Source organism: Mirounga angustirostris, unplaced genomic scaffold (assembly GCF_029215605.1).
Source record: "Mirounga angustirostris isolate CCGP_5_RB_7025 unplaced genomic scaffold, mMirAng1.0.hap1 SCAF_15, whole genome shotgun sequence".
Taxonomy (NCBI): domain Eukaryota; kingdom Metazoa; phylum Chordata; class Mammalia; order Carnivora; family Phocidae; genus Mirounga; species Mirounga angustirostris.
Window position 1 is genome coordinate 84,268,635 of NW_026991723.1, and position 21,824 is coordinate 84,290,458.

Consider the following 21,824-nt stretch of genomic DNA (forward strand, 5'->3'; position numbering starts at 1 on the left):
TGACCTGAGCTGAAGGCAGACGCTTAACGACTGACCCACCCAGGCGCCCCGCAAATTTTTAATATTCAGTAAGTGGTAACAATTACTTTATTTTCATAACTCTATATGCTACTTAAAATCACAGGTCCATGAAAGAAACTATGACCTCAAAGATCTCATTTAACATATGAAGTAAAGAAAGATAAAATACCCTACAGGAAGTAAAGATTAGTGTTTTCTATGCCACAAAGATAATTATTTGTAAGTTCAGAAATTTACATTAATAAGAACCTAAATTATATAATTTTAATTTTTATAAGTTCATTCCTAGTTTATTATAAACATTTTTAAACCACAGAGAAGTTGAAAGAACTGTACATTGAAAACCCATGTACCCACCGCCTAGATCCTACAATTGGCATTTTTATTGTATTTGCTTTATCATATATCCATCCACCAATGCATCTTTATTTTTTTTTTAAGATTTTATTTCTTTTTTTGAGAGAGGGAGAGATAGAGAGAGTGAGAAGGGGGGGAGCAACAGAGGGAGAGGGAGAAGCAGACTCCCCGCTGAGCAAGGAGCCCGATGCGGGACTCGATCCAAGGACCCTGGGATCATGACCTGAGCTGAAGGCAGACGCTCAACTGACTGAGCCACCCAGGCGTCTCTCTTTTTTTTTTTTAAAGACTTTATTTCCACCAATGCATCTTAAAAAAAAAAGTGCATTTCAAAGTAAAGAGCAGACATCAGTACATTCAGTGTGCATAACGTTAACTGGTGTCCAATATTTGTTTGAGATTCTCTTTTTACCTTTTTTTTTTTTTTTTAAGATTTTATTTATTTATTTGACAGAGAGAGACACAGTGAGAGAGGGAATACAAGCAGGGGGAGCGGGAGAGGGAGAAGCAGGCTTCCCGCTGAGCGGGACCTGGAATCATGACCTGAGCCGAAGGCAGACGCCTAATGACTGACCACCCAGGCGCCCCCTCTTTTTACTTTTAGGTAAAATTTTCATACAATGATATGTACAAATCTTATGAGTATCATTTGATAGTTCCAACAAATGCATTCACTTGTGTGACACCAGTTCCTGTCAATATATAGATTACTTTTATTCCAGAAAGTTCTCTCACTTGCATTACAATTTAAATGGGGAAGCTGCAGTACAGAGAAAAAACACTGGGCTTAAGAATCAAGGGGTACAGGTTCAAATCTCATCTACGTCACTCATTAGCAATCCACACAAGAATGCATGCATATACACAATATACACATAACATGGCCTCGGTTTTCTCAACCATAAAAAATAGATAATGTCCATTTCACAAGGTCTTTGTAAAAGTTAAATACAAAAGTACAGTAAGTGTTCAGTAGATGTACCAAAGGGTACTTTTCCTCCTATTCCCCCTCGCAGCTCCCCTGAGGACGTTGCCTTCAAAAAGAAAACGATAAAGACAAAAACCCAAACCAAACACAGTTAAATGAGAGATGAGGGAACAGGGCATCTCTCTGCATAGGCAGTCCTCTCCCAATTTATCCACTCTGACTTCAGCTAATTAAACATCTGTCTCAACGGTGTCCTCAGCAAATTAGTCATCCCCACTTTGTGACACTGATTGTTGGTTGCAGCCTTTTCCCCACTTGCTACCATTCCCAGAAACTTCTAGGAGTTAACTCACCCGGCACATGGCAAGGAATGATGCAGGGTTCCCATTAACCCCCCACAGTTGCCCTTGGTGCCAGTGCTTTTCATAATGCTGCCAGACGTGTCCTTAGCTGTGCTCCCCCAAAATAAACCTGTTAAGGGGTGACAACTTTTTTGCCTACATTCCTGATTTCCAGATTATGATGCATTTTCTAAGTACTATATACACATACCAGACTAAAATAAACTATTTAACAGGAAATCTGTTTTCTCAAATAGTTTTGTGACAAAGCAGGCAGGTAACAACATAAGGTCCTAAATGAGGTGAACTAGAACCTAGTGAATTACCAGCTAACTCTCTCCAAACACATAAACAAAAGCTTTGCTGGTAAATGAAAAGCCAGAAGGCAAACAAGTAAATTGGCCTGGATGTGTGCCTTTTCTCTATATCAGGGGTGTGTGTGTGTGTGTGTGTGTGTGTGTACACATATATGTGGACCTGCTGGGGCAGGAAAGGGGGCAGTAGGGTGAACTGTATTCTAAACTACAGGGTACTTCTTAAAAACAGTTTTGTGAAATTAGACTTCTCAATTTCTCTTTCCACTAAAAACAACTGACTTAAAAACTATCTTTTAGAAAGATAAATGGCAGATAAATACATTTTTAAAATGCTTAACTTTACACAAAACCCACAGAAATGCAAATTAAAATGTGATATTAACTGCTAGCCATCAGTTTGGCAAAAATGAAAGATCGATAACATCGGTGTTAGTAAGGGGGTGGGAAAAGAAGACACTCTCATATATTCTTGGAGTGTCAAAGAATTGGTATAAACTTTTTAAAGGGCAATTTGTTTTTCTCAACATTTTAAATACACAAACTTCTGACAAGCAATCCCATATTTAACATCTAGCACAAACGTGCAATGAATATTCATACAAGATTGTTCACTGTATGTGTAGAACTGGAAATTTGGAAATAATCTAAATGTCCAACAACAGAGAGCTAAGTTAAATAAATGTTAACTAGGAAGATAAAACAGCAATGGTCACTCTAACATAGTTATTCTAACAAGAATGCTTATGACAGAATACTAAGTGAAAAACAAATGCAAAATCATATACACTGTGTGGTATCCTTCTTAAAAATCATTATGTGGATACGTTTTTTACAAGTTTATTTAACAAACATTTATAGAGTGTCTTCTATTTGACACTCTGCTAGATATTGGGTATATAGTGATTTAAAGAAACTAAACAAAAAACAGGGTCCTGCTCACATGAAACTTAGAGCCTATATGTCTATGTGTGTGTGAACTGAATAAAAAACCAAGGGTTCACACCAAATACAGTTAGAAGAAACCTTCATACACTTACTTTTTACTTGACGCACTTCCTAAATGTTTGATCTTTTTTCAACAAGCATTTAATTTTATTAAAAAGAAATCTTTAAAAGCCTATCTTCTACCACACCCTAGTTTTAATATTTTTTTAATTTTTTTATTGTTATGGTAATCCCCATACAGTACATCACTAGTTTTAGATGTAGTGTTCCATGATTCATTGTTTGTGCATTAACACCCAGTGCTCCATGCAGAACGTGCCCTTCTCAATACCCACCACCAGGCCAACCCATCCTCCCACCCCTCTCCCCTCTAGAACCCTCAGTTTGTTTTTCAGAGTCCATTGTCTCTCATGGTTCGTCTACCCCTCCAATTTCCCCCGCTTCATTCTTCCCCTCCCGCTACCTTCTTCTTCTTTTTTTTTTTTTACTTAACATATATTGCATTATTTGTTTCAGAGGTACAGATCTGAGATTCAACAGTCTTGCACAATTCACAGCGCTTACCAGAGCACATACCCTCCCCAGTGTCTATCACCCAGTCACCCCCTCCCTCCCACCCCACCCCCCACTCCAGCAACCCTCAGTTTCTTTTTCAGAGTCCATCGTCTCTCATGGTTCGTCACCCTAGTTTTAACATTAACACCAGAACGGGGCAGCTTCAAGGTATTTCAATCCTCCTCAAACTGTGCATTCAGCTCTAATAACAGAAATCAGACTTTACTATGATGTCCACCCCTCTGCTTCCTGTACCGAGTACCAACTGCTTCTCTCCATGCCTTAATTCAGGGCTCATCATCCGTTGGATAGAGTCCTCAAGAGCCTCCTCACCGGTGTCTCTGCCTCCTGTTTTACGTCCTCTAACGGATTTTTGTCATGCAGACGGTGTGTTTTCTAAAAGAAATTCTGACTATATTGTTCTCCTTTCAATGGTTCCCCTCTGCCACCAGAATAAAGTTCAAATCCAACACAGTTTACAAACATGAACTGGTCCCAAGTGACCACTTGAGCCTCATAATGTCCCACCCTCCTAACTCCTACTCTACTGCTTATTATCCTGAGTTACATGTGGTTTCCAGAAGGCATCAAGCTCTCTCACCTCACTCCTTCAGCCTAAACGATCTTTCCCAGCCCTCTTCATCTGGTCAGTTTCCACCATCTTCAGGTCTCATCTGGAGGATAGTTCTCCCTGACTCCCTAAGACTGGACTAGGGCTCCCCTCCCACAATGTGTGTACCCAGGCCCTACACTCATTTCCACTGATCACATGCATGGTACTGTAATTGCCTGTCCCCCAGAGGAACTAAACAGTAAGCTCTGGGAGGGTAAGGATCATTTCTTGGCTTCAACAAAATCCCCAGTGCCTACATAGTGTCTGCTGCATAATAAGCCCCCAATAAACAAATACAGCTCTTCTAGTTTTGAGTACATTATCAGGCCTGGCCTGATCGGATCTGTCCCCTGCCTAGCTTCTGTAGCTTATCCTCTGCCTTGTTGCTGCTCCAGTAATTTCGGATATCCATGTTTTGTTACTACTACATTTCAAAACGTCTCTGCCTAGAATGTCCTTGCTCTCACTTACCCACCTACCAAAATTCTATTTAATCTTCAAAAAATTATCAAATCGTTTACTCCAGAGCATCTTTCCTCAGGCCCTGCCTCACCCAGTAGTTTTAAGTACTCCCTAATCTATGCTGCTTATGTAGCTTATGTACTTCTCCTTGTGAATTTGCCATATTTTACTGCCCCCTTTCTTTCTTTTTTTCTTTTTTTAAGATTTTCTTTATTTATTCATGAAAGGCAGAGGCAGAGGCAGAGGGAGAAGCAGGCTCCCCAAGGAGCAGGGAGCCCGACGCGGAACTCGATTCCAGGATGCCAGGATCGTGACCTGAGCCGAAGGCAGACGCTTAACCATCTGAGCCACCCAGGCGCTCCTGCCCCCTTTTCTGAATCCGTTTTCTCACTGGGTTTCCACCTGATTCTAGCACAGTGCTGGCCCAGAGCAGGCAGCAAGGGACGGTGAACACTGAAGTCATCAGGGTCCTTCAGAGCCACACTCCGGGCTTTGGCGCACCCCTGCCCTGGGTGACCCCTCCCCTCAACCTCTCCCCTGTCACAGCTGAGGACAGTACAGGACTGTGCATTCCATTACCATAGTTCTTCATTCTAAGATGCGTTTTTTCCTACTTTATAACATTTCTAAAACTAGGCTACAGCTTACAATCAATATGTACATTGAATGTAGTATTTCTTTATTTTATTTTTTCCTGAAAAGCTATTATTAAACTAGTGATGCTCTAGAATTAGTCCCTAGTGGCCCAGAGAAAGGTCCTTCCTCTGACTTCAAAATGGATGTGCCCTCCTGCAGCACCACGCAGCCTGTCAGGAGGAAGGTCTTTTCTCGTTCTTTCATTCGGCTTTTGCTTTAATCTAATCCACGTTGGTGACTGCCCCAGATGGAGTGAATGAATAGATTTTGTGATGGAAAAGGAACTTCTGAAAGATTAGTGACTAGCAGGAAGAGTAAACGCTGGTCAAATGTAGTTTTGGCGAATGATGTATTTCAGGTTTTTCCGATGTGGCGGTTGTGAGAGCTCATAACACCCTTCTAAAATAATTGGGTCTCTAAAGTGGTTCCCAAAGATTTTTGCCTGACATAAATTCTCTAAATTTCCAGGCTTCCTAGATAAAACAGTTGACTGCAATGCCATCTCTAACATGCTCTGCTCTATTCTCAGGAAGATCCATCAGGAGCCTCAGAGCACTCCAGACAGGGGGAGGCTCAGGTGGGAAGAAACAACAAGATAAAGAGGCAGGAAGAGGGAAGGAGGAATATTTAACTTGGAGCTTCTTGCCCGGGGCATTTCTGAGTTAGACATTTACACACTTTAGCTGCCCTAATTTTCTCTATCATTTTCCCACTGGGTCATTGGATACCAAGTATCAGGTCTTTATGTCTCATCCAGCCCCCATGCATGAGTGGCATCAGTGTGATTATTTATTATTTCATGGGGAGCAGTCTTCCACAGAAATTACTGCCTTTTTGACTAAGAACATTTAAACAGTCTTATTTACCTTTTCTTCTTCATCATCTTCTTTTTTTTTCTCTTAAAGGATTACCTGCTATAGCATAAGGAAACCACATGTCTGTGTCTCTGGCTCACAAATTACTTTCATAGAAGAAAGGTTACTGGATTTTTCCATCTTTACAATTACACACGGAGTAAGATTCTTAAACTCTACAGCAAGAAGATTCTTTAGCTTATTTTAGCCTTTGGAGAACACTTCCCATTAGAAGAGTGTTAGAAACCCCGTTCCCTCTAAAACATACGGGTTTCTCTTTTCCACAGGGCAGCTCAGGACAGGTGTATGTTGCTTTAAGAAAGCCAGACATAAAACATTAAAACTGACACCAATACAGACAAACTGTGCAATTATAAAAAGAATTCCTGGCTTTATATCCAGATTTACCACAGGGTTCCTTTAAATGCTGCACTTCCCTAGTGCATTTAGATCTTAGAATCAATGAACATTTCTGTTTACAGAATTTTAAATTTGTTCTCCCATTAGGGTTCTAATAAGCAACATGGTATAATAAAAAGAGTATGGGCTTTGAGGTCAAAAAGGCCTGGGCTCCAATTTAGATTCTGCCATTTACTTACTGTGGAAATTTGGGTGACTTTAAGTTCTTTTAGAGCTGAGGAAAGGGAGGCTCAGAGAGGTAAGCGTATGATTACATACACAGTTCTCAACAGTTCCTTAATTCTAACATGCACCTCCCCCACACCCCCAACGTTTCTAAAGTCTCGTCTGTAAGACAGGCATAATAAAATCTACCTTCCAGGGGTATTTGCAGATTAAATGAGATAATATGTGTAATACACAAAGGCACTCAATAAATCAGCTCTTCCCTCATTGGAACCACATCTTCGGGAAAGACCAACTCCTCTCCTGACACACAAACCCCCTTTAAAACGTTACTGATAACTAATTAATTAGTATGCTGCTTTCTAGGTCTACCTGGCATGAAAGTAAGGCCTACTAATTGTGTCCGAGATTGGCCCTGCTGTCGCCCGTCTATTAGTTAGAGCAGGTCCACATTAAGTTACAGGCTCCAAGTCCCTACCCTGGCTTCCCAGGTTCTCTGCCTGGTCTGTCTATATTTCTCTGCCATATTGCAATGATCAATTCTGCACTTCTTTCCAATTCTTTTCTTTCTTTGTGTTCATATTCTCTGTATGCCCCTTCCCCTCTTTGGGTCTCAGAATATTTTATAGTAGTTAGAAGTTTGGGTTTTATTCTGAAAGTCACTGAAGGGTATAGAGCAGGTATGATCTGATTTATACTTTAGAAGATCCCTCTGGCTGCTGTGTAGACAAAGAGACTGGAGGAGGACAAGAGCAGAGGCAGGAAAACCAGAAAACTGCTATTTAAGTCATGGCGATCTGCACTCATCCAGTGGAGATGGAAAAGACTGAATAAATTCAGGATATATTCTGGAGATAAAACTGAGAGGACCTGCTAATGGGTAAGATGTGGGGACTTTGTCCAGGGAACAATTCAAGGGTCAATTTCACTACTTTTTGGGGGAGGTGGGGTGGAGGGGGAGAGAGTCACGTAAATTAACTACAAAGAAATCTGAAATGTTCTTTTTTTTTTTTTTTAAAGATTTTATTTATTCATCTGAGAGAGACAGAGCGAGCACATGGTGGGGGGGGGCGGTCAGAGGGAGAAGCAGGCTCCCTGCTGAGCGGGGAGCCCCATGCGGGACTCGATCCTAGGACTCCAGGATCATGACCTGAGCCGAAGGCAGTCGCTTAACCAACTGAGCCACCCAGGTGCCCCTGAAATGTTCTTTTTATATTAAAATATAGTAAACCTTTAATAACCACTGCTTTGAATGACACTGGCCCTCCCCAACTCTTCACAGCTTAAATGTGAAGGTCACAGTTTAAATGTCAATTTCTCAGGGAGGAGTTCCCTGACCATCCTATATGTTGCATCTTATTATTCTCTCTCACAGCCCCTTATTTTTACCTTCTTTCTAGAATGTAAGTTCTTCCTCAGCAAGGGCCTTGTAAATCTGCCCCCCACTGTCTCCCTGCACCCAGCACAGGTCTGACACATGAGGACACAGGATGAATGAAAGTACAAATACAGTATGGATCAAAATTTACATTTTACATGAGAATCCAATGATGTCATCATTAGCGCTCTTTCTGATCAGAACTCTGCAAACTGTGGTAGCTGTTTGCTGGCCTTCTCTGAGTCTAGGAGTATTTTAGGGCATAATGTGGAGGCGTCTTAGTCTAGACAACGTCACTAATGACATCCTAGGCGTCTTGTGAAAACACAGTACATTAGCAAACAATAAGGTGGTGTGTGACTCTAAACAGAGATGTTAAGAGAGAGTCCACTTGACAAAGCTAACATTTATCTTTCAAAGTCTAGGTGAAATTTTATAAGGGAAAAGCAAAAAGGAATGTCGTTTAAGTTTTTTTAACAATACTCTAAGAACTTTTCAAAAGGATTTTCAGACTAATAAAAATTTGTCTTTCACATCAAAAGGCAAGAATGAACAAGGGTAAGAAAAAGTTAATATGCTTCCGGTTCAATCTTTTAGTAGATGATAAAGAAAAACACCTCCATTTCAAAATGACAACAAATACTGAAACAGAGCCGCGCAGAGAACTATTCTGCTTGGAACATCCCACTTCGAAGCCTTCTCACTTTTGTAGACCAAGAGTTAACTACATTTCTGTGTCAATGTAAAATTGAAATTGTAGGGGTGCCTGGGTGGCTCCGTCATTAAGCGTCTGCCTTCGGCTCAGGTCATGGTCCCAGGGTCCTAGGTTCGAGCCCTGCATTGGGCTCCCTGCTCGGCGGGAAGCCTGCTTCTCCCTCTGCCCCTCCCCCTGCTTGTGTTCCCTCTCTCACTGTGCCTCTCTCTGTCAAATAAATAAATAAAATCTTAAGAAAAATAAAAAAAATAAATAAATTGAAATTGTGTCTGCCTCCATTTCTTAAGCATTCCTGCCATACCCAACACCATGCTTCAGGAGGCTGGTAAAGGTTGGTGGGTGATAGCAAATTTAAACAACAAAATACTAAGAAGCTCAGAAGGTCACTGGCTGTGAGGATGAACTTGACCAAAGGAGAACGTGATGAGCTAAGGACTTCACTCACTAAATAACAGGTCAGTATATTTTACTAGCTAAATCAAAGGACCTGACTGGCTACTCTTCATTATGTCAAAAACTCACCCATCCAGCTACAAAAATTAGTAAAGAGGTGCCAGTTAATTCTTCTAAAACCAGATTCTCCATTTACAATTTTCTTCAACAGTGGGGACTTTCTGCCAGTGCAGGTAGCTTCCAAATGTCAAGTGGATCAGTAATAAAATGAAAAGCTGTAGAGAAACTTTAAAAGGGACATTTAAAAATGGGCTTTAAAAAAAATGGGCCTTAGCAGAGCACCGACTGGAACACACAGTGAAAAGACTCCTCTAGTTCAGCACATGAATAGTAATAGAAACCCTGCAGTGTTCATAAATAGTTATGACAATGATAATTACAAATAATGCAAGTCAAAATTCCAGATCAGCTACAAGTGCCTGTAACGATAGTCTGTCCATACCAAGCAAAAAATATTTTAAAACCCTAAGGGTTTCCATTGACAAACCTATCTACCTAAACAAAGAAGACTTCTTTTGCTCAAATAGCTGCCACCTTCCAATTTTTTACAAATGAAAATCGGGAAGGGAGTGCCAGAGGGAAGGGCAACAGAGTACTTAAATGTTGGAGTAGTCACCCACATCTGGGTTTCATACTAAAATAGTTTGGGTTCTCAATTTATGATTACTATGAAATGGAAAGTTGTATGGTCGGTCTGGAAAAAAGAGGAGAGAGGTTAGAGGTTTGTGGATAAGCAACAGAAGTGCACTGTCAGCCTATAAAAGGATTTCTGAAACCTTGTTCTTAGTGCAACTAACCCCTAACAAACCAGTAGTGAGAACTCTCGCCTCCACATGGCACATGTTGTTTAATCTCGCCTCTCACTTCAGTTAAAAAAGAGCAGAAAACAGACAAGTGGTGTTCTGCACTCCATCAGGCAAAAGCTGTTTGAAGAGAGGACTGAGCACTCCACTGCTGTCCTGGACATGGGGTGAGGCAGGCCCCTTCTTGCAGAGACTGCGGGGGTCATGTGCAGGATAAACGTAGTCTCTAGCCTGGCATCTCCTGCCACCATGTTCTTGAGTTCATGACTAAGTTCACGTGTCATAATGTGTATAAGTATTTCATGGCCAAATGTGAGCACTAACAGCCTTTTTTTTTTTTTAATTTAAGGAAACATACTGTGTTTCCGTCTACGACGAGAGGATTTTCCTCTTTTCATTAATTACCCTCCAAAACAAGCCCACTCCACAATACAAAGTTCAAGATCACAAAATACACCGTCTTTACCAAGCTAACCTTAAATAAACATCTTTGCCAAACTGGAGAGCCTTCTGTTTCATGAGACCAGACTTAATAAAGCAATAGAAAGGGCTTCTCATTTTACAGAGCTTTTTGGATTAAGAAAATGGACAGTAATTTATGTAAATACATCAATCTCAAATGACTTCTCTAGTATGAAAAGGAATAAATAATGCAGATCACTGTGTTTTGGATGTGGCAAAGTCTCTGATGGAAATGGCAGGAATGTGTACACAAAGGTGAACATAAATAACTGTGTGTATGATAAATGTGGTTGCTGGAGATGGACACAGATAAATAGGGACACAATTGGAAAGAGATAGCCGGAGACAGAGGGAAGGACATGGTTCAGCTGCACCTCAGTAAGTTCAAAAAGGTTTCATGGTCTAAAAAAATCTGCGACAGCTGAATTTCTATTAAGAAGGTTTAAAAAGCTGGTTCCCGCTCCTCTTGGACAACCTGGAATAATACTATCTTTGAATACAATGAATGTGTCACAAAATGGGCACTATTGTGTAAAAAATTTAGGGTCAAAACACGAGGAAAAAACAGGATCCTAAAGGAAGATACATGCTTATTAAATATCTTTATTAGATTGGCACCTAGAACCCCCAAATATCTACTTTCCCCTGGGAAGGAGAGGCTATGCCTCTTCAATCATCCCTTAAATGTAAAGAGGTTTGACCCCCATGCAATGGATAAAAGTCACCCAAAAAAATGAACAAAAGAGGTGTTTGGAAAAACCAGAACACCATTCATCCCAGCTAACGACTTGTTCATTATGAGTGATGATGGATAAAGACTTCTCATGCTGAGATGAAATCAAGATTTATATGCATTGTTTCCTCTCCCAACTTGTGGGAAGATCATCATCATTTAATTCTATCTCTGCGGCCAGTGATGGGCATCCAGAGAGCTGGTTATCAAACGGCGCAGTCAGCTGGCAAAAGCCGAAACGTGCAGTTGGCACATCTGGACAGAGCCGCCACAGCCGAGGGTGAACAATGACTCCTGGCAAGCATCCAAATTGCTTGCAGACGCTAGCAGGTCTCATCTACAACCGCCCCTACCAGCAGCTCTCTCTCTCTCTCTTTTTTATGAGAATCAGATTTTCATTGCTCCATTCAATTGCTCTCCTCTGCCATTTTTTACAGCTCTTATCGTTCCCCTGGAATATGGCCTTGAGACAGCTCATCCGTGTCCTTCACTGTGTTATCTCTTCTAACTTTTATTAAAACTTCAGCTTTCATCTGAAGATAGCTAATTAAATCTGGAACAGATTATATGCCTCTCCTTAAAAAGAACACAAAACTATTTTCTTCAACCTGAGTAATGCATTTTTTCCTTTCCAGAAGATGAAACTAAAGGTGTTAAAGAAGTCTCATTTATTTACAAAGCAATGATATTTGACATGTCATATAGAGGTTGATTTATATTAAAGTTGTCTGTGGTATAACAAATCTTTGAGCTATTTCTCAAAATAATTATTTCTCAATACTGGTAATATTTTTTCCCTCATATCCTTTAAATATCATAGCTAATACCATAAGCTTCTTTTCTTTCTTTCTTTTTTTTTTTTAAAGATTTTATTTATTTATTTGACAGTGAGAGACATAGTGAGAGAGGGAACACAAGCAGGGGGAGTAGGAGAGGGAGAGGCAGGCTTCCCCGCAGAGCAGGGAGCCCGATGTGGGGCTCGATCCCAGAACCCTGGGATCACGACCCGAGCCGAAGGCAGACGCTTAACGACTGAGCCACCCAGGCGCCCCCATAAGCTTATTTTCTGTACAAATTTGGGTAATGAGGAATTAAAGATTAACAGGTATTTGTGCACATCAAGTGATTTATCTTTAGAAAAGTTTTTTTTTACAGTTGCCCTCATTTGGTAAAAATGAAAGTTGTTTTTCTTTTATTGCATACCCCGAACACTAACTGAAAGTTTCCCCCATGGAAAATTATGTGAAAACATGAAATTAAAAGCAGTCCTTCAAATTTAGGATTTGGTTTTTAAGACAGCTTTACACCAACTAATAGCTCAAATAGCTTTGTCTTAATCTATCACAAATTATTAATGATGGAGCTTCCATAATCAATAGGAACACATTCTTCTCGCACATGCCACTGACCCAGTCCCTTTCTTGGGCCCAGGGGCAGTTTAAAAAAATCACTTTTTTTGCTGTAGATCTGCTAACCAAATCTTCTAGCAATGATATCTAGAACAATCTAGCCAGCCATCTCTCTCTCACACACACACACACGCACACGCACAGGTATGCACACACCAAGTACTTTTAAACTAACGGTTAAGCTTCTATTTCTAGGGTCTCACCTGAAATTTTCTGGGATCCTTTTCTTCGCTTCACTGCCTTAAGCAAGATTTCTTTCATGGTGACCTTTGTGTTGTCCACCTGAATAAGGGAGAATCCATGAGCAGCATTTCTGTAGGAAAAGATAAATATTAAATCATCACTAACATCCAACCAGAGGAATGTTATTGCAGTCTTCACTGTGTTTAATAAAGTTTATTGAGTGTACCTCAAAGTGCTTTTTAATTATTTAAAAACAGACTAACTTCTAATGATAGAGAGAGAGAGAGAGAGGCATTCTGGTATAAACAGTTCTAAGTGAAAGAAAGGTCAGAGTTAGGGAATGTTTTTCTGATTTACCTCAAATTGAATCTAATTGGTCTGTATGGGTCACTAGTACTGTGGGTTATTCATGTCGGCTCCCAAGCCAAATCCCGGAGCAAGGACTGACAATAGACTTGGCTTGTGTCAGCAGATGTCACTGCAGGCAGAGACCACCATCACATTAAAGCCCAGGGAGCCCTAGAGGAAAAATGTCATGGGGTGAGGATGGGGGGGAGGTGGGAGGTGGAGGGGAAAATACAATAGCCCAACTCAATTTAGAATAAGGAAAAAAAGGCTCTTCCTAACTGGCTAGTAAGTAAGTAAATAAATAAATTTTAAACGTACGGTCTGTATATACTTCAGTAGGAATGTTTTAATTTATTTAGTCCTAGAAGCTCAAACAAAATATGAAATGAAGCATAAATAACTACAAGACAAAATACTGACACTACCTGTAAGCTTCTAGTCAGTCAAATTTGGAGGGAGTGGTTCATTTAGATAGGAAAAAGCTGGTAGGGAACAAGTACCCTAAAAACAGAAGCCCATCCCTGGGTGAGGTATAACTTCACTAAGACTGTTAATTGCAATAGCAAGTATCACAAACACTACTCACTATGCTCAGGCAGCAGAACAAAACAGGCCAATTCCAAGCAGCTCATCTAACAAATGGGACCCAAGTTTCCAACTATGGAACATGGGAATTACCACAAGGACTTTGGTCGCATTCCCATTTCCTCATAAGAATCTCAAAGGAGAACACACAGCCAAAAAATATGGCAGAACTTCATACTGACAAGAAATCCGAAAGAAAAGCCAAGCCTCAAGCTAAGCCATGGAAAAGCTTCCCCATGGTAGGACAGGCTGAGAAGAGGCCTTAAACCTCTTTGGGACCTAGTTTGGACCCAACCAGGTGGCTGGGCTTTCCACAGGAGCTGGGGGCCGATCTCAAAATCAAGGACCCAATTTGCTTCCCTAATACAAAGACATCTCCACACCCCTCCTCTCCATACGGCTTGCTGTTTAATCCTTGACATTCCATTTGTTAAAAAGCAAAAGCCGACGCTGGTCTAGCCAGCACGATCATCCATTTTAACTTGGTCAAGTTCTTGCTATTGAACAGCAGGCCTGAGAACTGTCAAGCTAATTTTACTGAACACTCTGTTACTGAATCATGCCTGAGCTCCAGCCATTCTTTACCTCAGAAGCTGGACCCCATCCCAGAACAATCTTTAAAAGTTTATTTTACTGATCAAAGCAAAATAAGAAATAGCTCTTTTTTTAAAAACTATATTTAGGGAGCGATGCAGTAAGTGATACTTTGGCAAGAGGACTGAAATGTAAAGTGCCTTGTGCATTTATAAACTTGGGGGTATTTGCTCTGGCGCTAGGCCAGCGTGTGTTTGGAACAAACGCCAATCATCCGCATTCAGGCTTGTCTTCCCCTGCTCTCTCCTCGGAAGTCAGTATGCGCTCCATCTGTGACAATATGTTGGGCGATGGGTGAATGGGGCCTAAAAGGGAACACAAGTTCTCGGGTATGCACAAACTAGTACCGGGCTAGATCTCACGAACTCCCATCTACCTGGGTTCCACCTGAACTATTTTATATTTTAGATTTGAGTCTGCTTATAAATTGCTTACATTCTCTTCTAATCGGCTGGCTGACAGCATTATTTCAAACCAATACGTTTATCTTTTTTAGCAAAGGCAGACTAGAAGCTCAAAAGGAAGCCTTGAGTCTGGACTAACTTCCATAAATTAAAAGTGTCCTTTCAAAAGATTTTTGAACAGAGGAAAATCCCTAGTCTGTATTTTTCTGTCATTTTACCAAAACGTACCTGGGTGACAAGGTTAAAGCAAGCAGAGGAAATCCCTGGCACTTATCATCCACAGGCATTACTGATAAATTGTGTGGTGGAGGAATAAAGGATTACCTTCTGTATTTTTTCATTACACTTTTCTTTTGTTACAGAATACATAAATCCATTGTGGCACAATGTAATATGTATCACCATGCTACACCTGCGGACGCTTCCGAGCGGCTGCCATGTCTGTGCAGTCAGGAATGATAAGTGAACCACCCGTGAATGTTAACGATAGTGATCATTCTGAGGTAACTCGGCTCTCCATCTTCCTTTAGAGCCTCCGTGCTGAAGCCAGGGTAGCAAGGTTCAGGAGAGGAAAATGAAAACAACAGTGAAGGGAAGGGGCACGCACAGCGCTCAGAACGTGCCTTCACGAGCGTGCGGTATCTTACTCTGGGGCTCCATTTTGGTAAAATCGTGCACATTAAAAGGAGAAGGAGGTTGTGACCCACGTATTGCACACTCAACCAGACCTAATGAAAGCTTCCTTAGGTCAGTCTCCCACTCCATCGCTTCTCTCCCTCCAGACAAACGCCAACTTTGGATCTTGCTCCAAGTCTACAGCACTTAAGGGGGCACAGAATCGAAGTGGTTCTCAGAAGACATCTAGGTGCAACTATTAAGTTATGCTCCCATTTAATAAATGGATATGGAGACTTGCTCCCACAATTTTCAGCTTGACTTCCAAACATTCTAGGTTTTATGCCTCATTTTTTATATCCAGGAATTTGTATGGGCTTTCTAAAAAGTCTATGGAAATACATCTTTCAGAGCTGCTTTTTATCTAGTGCTGGGCACTGGGTGTGCGACCGAGGAGACCCTGATCTCGGGGGAAATGCTGGCAGCAGGTAGGTAGGGCACTCGCTAGTCCTGCCTCCCTTCTGTGCGGTCCTGCATTCCAGTCTCTGAGGTGTGGCCTGTGCCGAGGGTGATTAGCCCTCAGACAGACAGGCCGATGGAGAGAAAGATGGACTCGGCTCAGAACCTGCTCGTCCTCCTGCTCCCCTCGTGGACAGACAGCGTGTCTCCCACCACAGCAGGGCACTCGGGGGGCCCTGAGCAAAGCACTGCCCTCCACAGCTCCTTGTGCTGCCTGTGCCGGGTCTAGGATGCAGCGCCACTTCAGAGCTGACTAAATGCTGCCCGGAGTGCTTCAGTCAATTCAAAGTTAGGTCCTGTCAAGTCTTGTAACCACTGAAAAACGTATGGGCATTTTAAAAAGAGATTACTCACTTGAGGAATTCAGCTCTGTCCCAGTGCAAAGCCACTCAGCTACCAGAGGGAAGTTTTTATACCCACATTAACCTAACACGATGAGCATCTCTCTGCTAAATATTAAACCAGAGGTGATGGGGCACAGGTCCTTATCTGAAAAGCTTAGAGTCTATTTATAGGGACAACGCTGGAAGCAGAACCCAAGTTGGGAGGCAACATACTGGAGAGGAAAACATGTGGACTGCGAGTTACATACACTTTGGTTCACATTCTGGTTCCATGGCTAACCAAAATGTTGCCTTAACATGTGGGAACCTCAGCTACATCCATGAAATGAGGAGGCCGCTTCCCTACGGAATTGTCAGAGAGGATAGATACCACAGACAACGAATGCCAAGCACCTGGCATTAAGATTGACAAATAGTAAAAGGAGCTTAGAAATGTTAGTGCTCTTGTGTTCCCCTTGTCCTAAGTCATCACTCCAAAAGAAGAGGCCCCATTCACCCCCTCTCCCCTACCCCGTGAGCAGACATTGCTTAGTTGGGGGAATGTATCCCAGCCATTGCTTATAATTGGTAACACAGCGCCATTAAAATGTGCAATCCGCTGGACATGGTAGCAACAGTCAGGGACACTACAAGCAAGCAACTTCTGGCCAAGGCATCAAGCCTCCTCTGAAGCTCATAGAAGAGCACTCAGGGCTCCATTTTCAAGGCTTTCATTTTTGAGAGAGTAAGCCAGAGAAGTGGGTATACTGCACCTCAGCTTAACTCACTGGCTTTGGATGGGGATGAGGGAAGTCAAAAATCATGGTAGTGGTGCAGAGAAATTCAATGAGACTTATTAAGAGCTTTCTGAGCTGCACAGTACAAGTTATTATTCAACAATTACAACAGTAATAATAGCAACTACTATCTACTGAACATTTACTATGTGCCAGGTGCTATGTTAAGCTTTTAAAATCTGTATTAACTCATTCAATCCTAAAACAGGTGCTAAAAATATCCATTTTACAGAATCTGAGGCTGGAGGCATTAGGGAATTTATCTGAAGTCACTCTATTAAAGATCTATTAAAGATCTCAATTTTGAATTCAGAAATCAACAATATGGTCCCTAAACCAAGAAGCACAGTCCAGCGGGAGAGAAAGACAAAGAAGCAAACAAAGAATTATAGTGCTATGCGGTAAGTACAAAGATGGAAGCCAGCTCTGAGTCCTACCAAACACAGAGGCACTTAGCCAAGCCGGGGAAGGGTAAGGGGATCAGAGAGCTTCTTAATGGAGATGTCTCAAAACACAGTGATCATTTAGCTCTATATCATGCTAAGAAAGATGGCGGTGACCAGATGGCAGCAAAGCACAGCAAGCTCTAGAGTAGAACCTGCTTTGGAGTCCCAGCTCTACCTTCCTGGGATAAATGATACAATCTCTCTCTCTCTAGCTGCCAGTTTCCTCATCTACAAATGGGGATAATTCTTACAGTAGAAGATTATTGTGACGACTAAATACTTGTAGTTAATATAATACCTGTTATATAATAAATGCTTAATATAATAACCATGGCTTTTCTACATACAAGGAAGTGATAAAAGATATGATGACAACTCAACATTATTGAGCACTTAATCCTCCCAGAAAAGGTAGGTGCTATTATCAGTCCCATTTTATAATGGAGGAAATTGAGGTTGAGCAAGGTTAGAGACTTCTAGAGAGCACATCCTCTGGATAGGAACTACTGACCAATCTGTGGCAAAGGCTCAATTTCCACTGTAACATTCAGTTTGATTATAAATGCCCCAACTCTTAGACTAACCATATGAACTACAAGATCCGCCCCCTTTTAAAGATTTTATTTATTTATGTGACAGAGAGAGAGAGCACAAGCAGGGGGAGCAGCAGGCAGAGGGAGAGGGAGAGGCAGGCTCCCGGCGGAGCAGGGAGCCCGATGCGGGGCTCGATCCCAGGACCCCAGGATCATGACCTGAGCTGAAGGCAGATGCTTAACTGACTGAGCCACCCAGGTGCCCCACGAGATCCCTTTTTAAAAGCCCTTGGAGAATGTCATGGTTTCTTGAGCCACAGTCTCAGTTTGTGGAAGTGGGAAAAGGCTGCCAAGAGTAGCACTCGATTCTCCACTTCTGACCAGGTCATAACAGGGATGAAGACACACTCCTCCAGTTCCCAGCCTGTACTGGTCCCAATTCCATGCATGTTCATTCTCTAGCACTTTAAAGTAGAAAATGAAAATATATGAGCAAGAGAAAGCCTTGTAATAACTGCAGCATGCCTGCTTTAAAGCAAGTCCTTCGGGTATTACTTTATCCATAAAGAGAGTTTACACTAGTGTGAATGCCACATTTTGTTTCCCCTTGCACTGACAAAAAATTTTTTTTAAAGATCAAAGCATATCGTGTGAGTATGTGATGTTTGACATTGGACAAAGTACTCTTTTTCAAAACAGACATTTTCCAAAAACATAACTCGCTAGACTAATGGGCAGTGAGAAGCCAAAATGACTGCCCTCCGCCTTCTCCTTGTGTATCTTTGCCAGAGTCCTTGGGACTTGCCAAATCCGGTCATGCCTGCTTAGCTTGCTCGACTGATTGTGCCAGAAAAGAAAATAAGACACAGATGTATTTGAGCTCTTTGAGATGCCAGTAAGAGAGACAGCTAATGGCTTCATTTCGACCCTCCCCTTCCAGCTGGGCACAGGTGGGGGATAATGAGGTCCCTCTCCCTAATCAAACTCAATTATTTACTACTCTATATAACCGCAAAGACATTCACATTCAGTTCAGAATATAAAACACACCGTGGGCTACTTCCAACCACTGCCACTGGGTATTTATAACAAACTCAAGTGGCTAACAGTTTGCCTTGGCAGGAGTTTAAGTGTGTAAAGTTTTGCAAACTGTTTCTGTTCAAATATGTCCTGCTGAAATGGGGTCCCAGGCGGGGTTCCATAACTGTCAGGTCAGTGAACTGCATAACATCTGAGAATGTATTCACCATGCAGTGCAGACAGGATCTGGAAATCAAACGCTTCGTTCTATTGCAACCTTCTGAGAAGCATCACAGTTTTTTCAACAGCAAGACTGACATTGTATTAATAAACATTACAAGCCACTAGCCTGACATGTACATAGCAGCAGCTGACAGACTCCAACATAAGCTGAGGGGAGAACAGAGGAAATCAAAACGAGACATAGTAACTAAACATGGCCAAAGGGGGTAGATCATGAAACAAATCACATTAATGTCAGAAAAATGAGCCCTAAACTTTTAAGATATACAGCAACTAAAGCAACAATCTGGTATAATTTTTGGATACCAAAGTAAGTTGATGGCTATCTAAAATGTGTGCTTTTATTGTAGGAACAAAGCGTATCCTGGCACAATTTCAACAGACATTCCAGTGAGCAAAACATACATATTTAGCTTGTCTGACCTTTAAATTCTTAGAAGTATGTAATTAATGCTTTCCATCTTTATTACTTGCTCCAATATTTCTGTCACTTTAAACAGACACAAAGAAAAATTTTCTCTTTTCTCTAGACAGTAGCTGTTGCCAAAAAGGAAATCAAGTCAGATTTACAAATACAAAATTAAACAGGCTGCATATGTTACATTTCTGTACATGAGGACAATCTGGACAATGAAAATGTTTGCTAATACAACAGAATGAAAAGAAACAACACACAGTTGGTCTTCTATGACTCGAGCAAACAATAAATAAGATAATTTATACCCATATCGTCAGGCCTGGTTACAAAGAATATAGGCATCTTTTTTTTTTTTTCCTTATCCTGTTTTAGCTCTGCCCTTTACCAAACTGTATGGCCTTGAGCAAGTAACTACCTGTCTCCGATCCTCAGCTCATATATTATAAAAATGAGTTTGTTATAAGGAATAAATGAGATAATGGCTACTAGGGGCACCAAACCGAGTGAGTGTGCAAAAATGCTCATTTCTTTTTTTTCCCCTCCTCTCCAGACCACAAAGCAGTATCACATAAGAGTAGGAGAGGCTTCAAACTGATGATATCCTTTCAAAAAGGTCTGGTCACCCGGGGTGTACTCTGGAGATCTTATCAAGAGGGTATACTAAAACTACCAACCCTTTTGAAAAGCCCTCATACAGCCAAGAGCAATGAATCTGCACACCTCTTAAGAAGCAGCTAACCTTGGGCGCCTGGGTGGCTCAGTTGTTTAAGCGACTGCCTTCGGCTCAGGTCATGATCCTGGAGTCCCTGGACCGAGTCCCACATCGGGCTCCCTGCTCGGCAGGGAGCGTGCTTCTCCCTCTGACCCTCCCCCCTCTCATGTGCTCTCTCATTCTCTCTCTCTCAAATAAATAAATAAAATCTTAAAAAAAAAAAAAAAAGCAGCAGCTAACCTTTCCCTTTATACAGAGCCACGAGAAGCCACAGCAGTCTCTGGGAACTCTTTGGGCCACAATGCCCAAGGCAGCCCGGCTACTAGTGGAAGACCCTCTACCGACTACCCAGTGGTCCCCTTCCCAAACAGCAAAATCCTAGCTGGATTCTATTTGCTCTGCTCTGTAGCTATTGGTTAGAAACATTCCTTCCCCATGTCTACCTGATATAACAAACATTTTAAGCAAAACACATGTATAGGAGGGCGGTTTAACTGTTCTTACTGACTTCTGATTTAGGGGGATTCCATCCCTTTTACTGGTTTGGGCTTTTCTTCTCTTTCTAAAGCCCTTCTTCCGGACTCCAGAGTAGGATCTCGGTGTGAAATGTTAATGGCAACACATCTAATGACACCATCACAGTTGCTGCTGTCGGTGCCATTTGTATACTCAATTCAGTTCCACAAGTTCTAACTGAATTGGCCCTGTCCTGGGGAATCGGAGAAGAGGGACAGAGCAGGCTCGTCCCCTGTGCACTCCAAGATCTCATCCTCCCTTGTCCTACCACGTCTAAAGGCCCAGCACGCCTTGGCTTGGTCACTGCTAGCAAGGAGCACTTGTTTAGATATTGGGAACCAGCTGAGATCCAGCTATTTAGTTCTGGGAGCCAACCAGACTCCCCCATACTTCTGCCTTCCTCCTACTTCTCCCCTTCCACACTCCTAATACCCAAACAACTTCAATGCTTAGGCTCAGAGCAGCTAGCAGTCAGCAAGTTAGAGACTCCTGTTTCTATATACATTGGATCTGTCCAAAATCAATCACGAACAATGGGTATCTTAGAAATCCACTTGCCTGTCTGTTAAAGGAGAGAGTTTCCCTTAGCAAGCTCCTAATTTGCAAGTTGTTAGCGTAATCCATTCTCCCTCCCCAAACAACTCTGTGTCTGGGAGTTACCTGGGACCAAGGGCCTGGGAAGAGAAGGCTGGTCCCACCGACTCAGTAAGAACATCAGAAGTCACCCAGCTTCACATTCTTCTCCAAAGAACACTTCCCCAATTGGGGACTCATTTAAGTTAACTAGCTCCTCTTTTTAAATTTTTTTTTTTTTTCACAGAGAGAGAGCACCCATGCACATGAGAGCGGGGGGTGGGGGAGGTGGAGGGGCAGAGGAAGAGAGAGAGGGAGAAAGAGAATCCTAAGCAGGCTCCACACCTAGCACGTAGCCTGAGAAGGGGCTCGATCTCACACGACCCCGAGATCATGACCTCAGCCAAAATCAAGAGTTGGATGCTCAA

General features: G+C 41.9%; 1 protein-coding gene across 11 annotated transcripts in view; it reads right to left on the bottom strand.

Annotated features, from left to right (window-relative positions):
• Positions 1 to 21,824, bottom strand: part of MAPKAP1 (MAPK associated protein 1) — a 244,863-nt gene that overhangs the window by 82,914 nt on the left and 140,125 nt on the right. For all 11 annotated transcript variants that reach the window (XM_064579504.1, XM_064579505.1, XM_064579506.1 and 8 more), the window contains one exon: positions 12,771 to 12,880. In XM_064579504.1, the coding sequence (XP_064435574.1) occupies positions 12,771 to 12,880 (110 nt within the window). The remainder of the gene's footprint in view (positions 1 to 12,770; positions 12,881 to 21,824) is intronic.